We start from the raw sequence: 6986 nt of genomic DNA, 5'->3' as shown, positions 1-6986 counted from the left end.
TTATTTTTTCGTTCTTTCGAATACCAAAATCAAGATCAGCGGGATTTCGTTAAATTATTATTCAAAGTTAAAATATATTAGCGTAAGATTAGCATTTATAAATAATCCTAAACGATATTTAACTTATTATATACATTTATCCGTCATTTATTTGAACAATTTCAGAAAAATCCTACTGAACAAAGAAAAATTTATTCATAAAAAAAGAAAAAGGAACATGTATATCGCAATTAAAACCTTCGTCTCCCACCATCAACAAAAAAACACCCCATCTTTTTTTTTTTTTTTTCATTAATATTTTACATACACAAATACATATAAGAAACCTGAACGATCCTTAAAAAAAAAAAGAACTATAATAATAATAAAAATAATAATAATAATAATAATGATAATGATAATAAAGAAAATTATAAAAAAAAATAAAAGAAAAGAAAGAACAAACGCATCAAGCACGTAGCTTAGCACGAATATAAATATTTTTTTCTATTTCTATAATATATTAATACGTTTGTATGTCCATTTAATCTATTTCATTCTTTATACACTTCTTTTTTTTTTTTTTTTTAATTCGTTCAATTATTTATTTATTCGAAGTTTTTTTTTTTATTTTGTTTTCTTTTGTACTCTCTCGTAGAAATAATTGATTCAGTTTTACATGTTTTTCGTACGGGGTTCTTCGTATGTTATTGACCACGAACGCGAGCTTACACTTCAATTTTTATAATTGAATTTATAATTTCTATCGTTGTTATCCTCAAAAAAAAAAAGAAATATTCGCGAACGTATTAGCGTCTCGATTATTATTTTTTTTTCTTTTTTGTATTTTTCTTTTTTCATCTTTGTATTTGTTCGTTCGTTGATTAATGTTTTTTTCTCTTCCAAAGGAACAACCCAACTGCAATGTGTTTTTTCTTTTGTTTTTTAAAAAAGAAACATTATGACCATTCTCGAATCATTTTTTATTTTCACAGGTTCGATTTATGACTGCAGGTCATGTGGCAAAGGATACAGCACTCCCGGATCTTTGAAATATCACAAGAACGTCGAGTGCAGTAAGGAACCAAGATTTGCTTGCACTTTTTGCATCTACAAATCAAGGAGAAGAAGCAATCTTCACAGGCACATGAAAATACATTGGCAGACGAAGAATTTCAACTAAACATAAGACCCACACGTACACACATACATACACACATAAAAAAAAATAACAAAAAAAACTAGGCCCAACAACAACACAACTGTGTGAGAGAGACTATCGTGAATTCTTTCTATCACAGTATGTTTACGCGTATATGTGTGTCTGTGTGTGTGCGCGTGCACGTGTGCGTATGTGTCTTTAAATTATCCCCAAAAATTCAAGATATAACATAATCCTAATTTAAAATCCTTTAAACAAAATACACTCCCACGATAATTCTTTGACCAACTTTTAACACGAAAAAAAAAGAACAAAGAAAAAGAAACAAAACGAAACAAGGTAAAGAAAAATATGCAATACCTAGAAAAATAAAAATTAAAAAAAAGAGAGAGAAAGAAAACCGAGCTCGAACCCTCGATAGAAAAGATATCTGAATTTGTTGAATAAAAAATTGTTGAGAGAAAAATTCTACGCACGTGATATTATATATACTTTACTGCGGTTTTTTTTTCTTCTTGTTTAACCCCAGCTAACCCCTCCCCCTGCCCCCACGATTACTCAACCCCAATGTTCTTTTTCTTTTTGTCTTTTTATTTATTTTTTTCTTTTTTTTTAATAAAAATTTAACACAAAGCAATGAATAGAAGAAGAAGAAGAAGAAAAAAAAAAAAATACAACCCTTCGAATTCGACAAAATTATATTTCGTGAGCAGTAGTACAATGTTTGCATTTACTTTTTCAGGTATTCCGAGGAAGTTTGGGGGTGGAATAATCAACCAGAGATGTAAGAAATCATCGTTGTCGTTAATTCTTCAAAAATACCCCAAGAATGGATTCAACGATAATCATTTCGTGTCGTCATTCTAATCTAAATGATTATTTTATTTTCGTGTTTTTTTTTTCTTTTTTCTGTTTCTTTGCTTTTTTTTGTATACTGATTTAATAAAACAAATCATCGGATTATTTATCGATAAACGGCATGTGTAACGCATGACGGAATCTGTTAATTGTTAATTTGTTTTTGACAATTCATTTTTGCAGGTATGAGACTCATTCATTTCTTTTTCTTTTTTTTCATTGGTTAACACATTGTACACATACACGAATATATATGTGCCGTGTGTGTGTGTGTGTGCGCGCGCGCGTATTTGTGTTAAATCGTTTGAAAAGTATTTGTCGTTGATTTAATAAATACTCCCACACCATCATTCGTTATCCTTGTTATAAATTTTAATAATACTACTACTTTTTTTGTGTTCTTTTTATTATCAAATTTTCCAAGGATACTGCAGACCATAATAATAATAATAATAATAATAATAATATTATCTAAAAAGAAAAATACGAAAATAATCCTATCACGAAAATCCAATTCCCCCCTAAAAGATTTTTCTCCTTCATTGTGAGAAAGAAAAGCAAATCAAAATTTTCTAAACAAATTACAACAAAAAATGATTATACCAATAAAAGAAAATATATATTATAAAAAAAAAAAAAACTGAAAAATTATCCAGAAAAAATGTTTATTTAAATCTGTAGAAGGCGTAAAAAAAAAAAAATAACGAAGGGAAATAAGAGAGGGGTATAAAAAAAACCGGGACAAGGTTTATTAATACTCGAAAGAAAGAAAGAAAGAAATAAAGAGATAATAGGGAAATATTATATATTTAAATGAAACTAACACACGCGGGGAAGAGAGAACTGAAAAAAAAGAAAATTATTTTTGTTTGAAAATATTTCAGGTTTGACGATAACTGTGGACAGTTGCTACGGGAAGAAAAATAATCGGCCACCACCTTCACTGCAATTGTACAATCATTACGAAAAGGAATATCATCGTAAAAATCATCCTCATAACAATAATAATAGTAATATTAATAATAATAATAATCATCATCATCCTGATCATCATCATCATCATCATCATCATCATCATCATCCTTCTAATTCTCGTAATAATCATCTTCACGAAAATCGTCAAACTTTCGAATCGTCTGCCGAAGGGCTGACGATGAAGATCCTGAAGAAGATACCATTGAAGGGCTCGTTTAATTATTGTGAACAAATCATAACGGACGGTCGGTTCTATTGCAATCAATGTGGAAGATCATACGTGAGAAAGGACTCGTTGCAACGTCACATGCATTGGGAATGCGGAAAGGATCCACAATTTCAATGCACTTATTGTTCTCAACGTTTCAAACGGAAAGCTCATTGGGTTAGACACGTTAAACGTCAGCATTGCGAGAAGATCGGCGACCTTGAACAACATCTCCAGGCTAACACACCGAAAATTGAAATTGATTGAACTTTTGACAACCCCCATCATTCCACCCCCATACTCATTTTCATCCCTAACTTTACCCACATTGTAGCACACATTCTTTTTAAAGGGTTATTTTGTTTACTCTCTTCTTTTTTTTTTCTTCTTCTCCCGGAAAACAAATCTATATATATATATGCACAATTAAAAAAGAGAAACAATATAAAAGATTTTTTTTTTAACAAACACATTATTATTTTCATTTATATTTATTTTTCGAGGAATATAAATATTATCACGGAAATTTTTGATTAATCGTTGGATACGTTAAACGGAAGGAGGCGGATTTTTTTTGTTCGTTTCTTTACTTTATTTTTTTTCCCCCGTATACTTTATGTTTTACTTTTATGTTTTTTATTTTGCGTGTATACCTTTTTTGTATTCTTTTTTGTATTCTCGATCTTATTTATTCGTAATTGTTACTTCTTTGGTTATATTTTTATTTTAAAAAATAATTCAATCATTCAATAATAAATCGCTTTTTTGACCCTGATTGTGCATCCCAATGGAAACCACACCCTCCCCCAGAGAAAAAAAACAAAAAATAATGATTGTTTTATTTCGTCCTAATATTGCGTTTTACATGTATTTTTTAATTTATAATATTATTATATACGGTGTGTGCCTCTTAAATAAATAATAGTAATAAAACTTATTGCTATTTTACAGAGAGAATTCTAATCGGCATTTATAATAAAATACATTTTAGCGTTTAACGTGCGAGAAAAACAAAATTATATTTTTTTTTGTTCTACTGTATTATCAAAGTACACAATGTTAAATAATACGTCGCTAATAATACTGATAATTAATTTAGCCACAAATAATTATTAACAAAAATGAAATAGAATCCCCAAAATAACACGAAGTATTTTTAATTATCGTCAGATTTTAATTGAACGATAAATCATTTACATTTGAAAGAAATTATTAACAACAATAATAATAATAATAATAATAATAATTAAATTACAAAATAATGAGAAAAAAGAACAAATGTCGCGAAACAATAGCAAAAATAATAAATAAACGTAAAAATAAAAAACACGTAAATGCGTAAGAAAAAGTCGACACCATAGAAATCCACGAATTAAAATCCAATAAGAACAAAATCGTAAAATTAACAAACAGAAATGAAAAAATTTGTACAAATCCCATCTACTTCGTTCGTCTTCCACCTGTTCTCCTCACTCCTCGAAAAAAAAAAAAAAAAAAAAAAAAAAAAAAAAAAAAAAAAAAAAAAAAAAAGGAAATATAAAAATATAAAAGTAAAAGAGTGCCAGAGTTAAATGTATATACACACATGTGTGCGTGCTCTCTTACGTGTATATAATATAGAATTTATTTTTTTTTTTGTTATTTTTTTTTATTAAAACAACCAATTCAAATGACCTGACTTAATAAAAAAGTAAAAAATTCGACGAACCATTCTTGTACCAGTGCCATTTTGTAATTTGTTCGCGTGCCACATATATATACATATATATTAATAATTATGAACAATAATATTGCCGAAAGAAATTTCAAATGAAAAATCGAAATGAATATTATAATTGATTGTTTTCATTGATTTATTTTTTTGATTCCCCGTTTATATTTATATTTTGTTATCCCGAAATTACATCGTATTTTCCACCCACACGTCGTTGTCCATTTTTCCCGTGGAACTTGACCCCCCTTATCCCCCGTATTTCTCTCTCTCTCTCTCTCTCTCTCTCTCTCTCTATTAAAATATATATATATATACTTTATTTTAATTATAGATGCAAGCATATGGTGGGTTGAGGGAAAACATAGTGAAGAGAAAAAAAAGAGAAAGAGAGAAAGAGAGGGAAGAGAAAAAAACAAAGTAGCATGCGCACTAAGTTTCCTTCTCCACAAAAACACCCCTCTCCTTTTCACCCGTAAAAGAAAACAAAAATTAAAAGAAAAACGACAAATATGTATTACACGAAAGAAAAATAAAACAAAAAAAAAAAGCCCAAGAAAGAAAATATGCGGATACTTAAAGAAGAAGAAGAAGTAGAAGAAGAAAAAAAAAAAAAAAAAAAAAAAAAAAAAAAAAAAAAAAAAAAAAAACAAACAAACAACCAAATATAGACTTGTATATAGAAACACCATAGAAACACCATACCGTAATATGACTTTATATTATTTCTATTTCATCGCTTTACAAAGCGCCAAACGAAAGGAACGGCTTCGCTGATTTATTTCAATGGATTATTTAAAAAATATTCGAGGGAAACCCCCCCCCCCCAAAAAAAAAACAAAAAGCCACAAAAATGGCGAATATTTAGTTTCAAATTCCAGTGCCCGTATCTCACCCCTCACCCCTGTCTCCCACCTAATGTCCAGAAATCCCCCACTGACTAAACCAACCCCCTAACCCTACCCACCGTTTTTCATATCATTTTATTACGGAATAATCCATTTAATTATATATTTATATACATTTATTTTGTATCCCCTCGTTTTTGTTAAGATTTTCTTGCATTTATTATAATTTTTGATATTAAACACGCAAAGCAGTTCCTTTCTCACTACGCGCTTTTACATTTACCTCGCTGTTTTTCCTCGTATGCGAAATTTCATGGCTAGTTTGCTTGGGGCTCGAAAGTATGTAAGGATTATTATTCGAAACACGCATTTATTCTCTCTTTCTCTCTCTCTCTCTCTATCTATCTATCTCTATCCTTCTTTTTAAATATTGTTTATTTATTTTGTAATTTTTTAAACTATTTAATTTCTTGTTTCCCCCTGCTCGCCCCCACCCTCACTACCACCCTTTCCTTCCATTTCTTCTTTTTTCTAATTTTTAACTTTCTTCAATGTATTTTCATTTGTTTTAATTTTTTGTTTTTCTTCTATCTATCTCTCTTTACCTCTCTCTCTCTCTCTCTCTCTCTCTCTCTCTCTCTCTCTTTCTCTTTTACTCTGTCTCCTTCTTTCTTTACTTATTTATTTATTTATTTAATTATTTAAAAACGTTTTTTTGAAGCGTTTCGAAGTGCGCATGTTTACGATTATCGAGGACGAGGATCCAAACGCATGGTTTTTTTTTTTCTTTAATTCGTCATTATATTTTCTATTTTCTATTGTTTCTTTTTTCTTTATGTTTTTTTTTTTTACATTAATTTATCCACCTTGTTTTTTGTCCAATGTATCTCTTCCTATCCTCCACCATCAACGCCTCCCCCATATACTATCACCCTCTATCGTCTGAATATTGTATATTTCGAATATATTTAGGTTTATTTTAATTATTTAATTGCTTTTTCTTGTTTAATTTTATTAAATGCGATGTATTTAGATCATCTCGTCCTCGAGAACGAAGCAAACCATCACCACCCCCCGTCACCCCCACCCCACCCCCCTCGTTGACGATAATGATAATATGCCGCTTATTTTGTTAAAGATTGGCATGAAAAAAAAGAGTAAGTGAAAATTATTGTTTGCCTGTAGTTGAAGAGATATTGACGATGCAAAAATATGTTGCATAAATGCACACATATATATGCATAT

The 6986-nt window shown here is 29.4% G+C and overlaps 1 protein-coding gene across 9 annotated transcripts in view; it reads left to right on the top strand.

Moving 5' to 3' along the window:
- The window catches only part of LOC106788730 (longitudinals lacking protein, isoforms A/B/D/L-like), a 267171-nt gene that overhangs the window by 190140 nt on the left and 70045 nt on the right, over positions 1–6986 (top strand). Inside the window, exon 7 of one of the 9 annotated variants that reach the window (XM_014752231.1) lies at positions 2884–3464. The exons of 7 other annotated variants lie outside the window; for them this stretch is intronic. In XM_014752231.1, coding sequence (XP_014607717.1) covers positions 2884–3449 — 566 coding nt within the window. In that variant the 3' untranslated portion in view covers positions 3450–3464. Of the gene's footprint in view, positions 1–974; positions 1452–2883; positions 3465–6986 lie in introns of those variants that run through there. One more of the 9 variants, XM_014752267.1, reaches the window with a different exon arrangement.

Source organism: Polistes canadensis, unplaced genomic scaffold (assembly GCF_001313835.1).
Source record: "Polistes canadensis isolate GaletaPanama2010 unplaced genomic scaffold, ASM131383v1 scaffold_152, whole genome shotgun sequence".
Taxonomy (NCBI): Eukaryota; Metazoa; Arthropoda; class Insecta; order Hymenoptera; family Vespidae; genus Polistes; species Polistes canadensis.
Note: the sequence above shows the minus strand (reverse complement) of the source record. Positions and strands in the feature narration are given on the sequence as shown.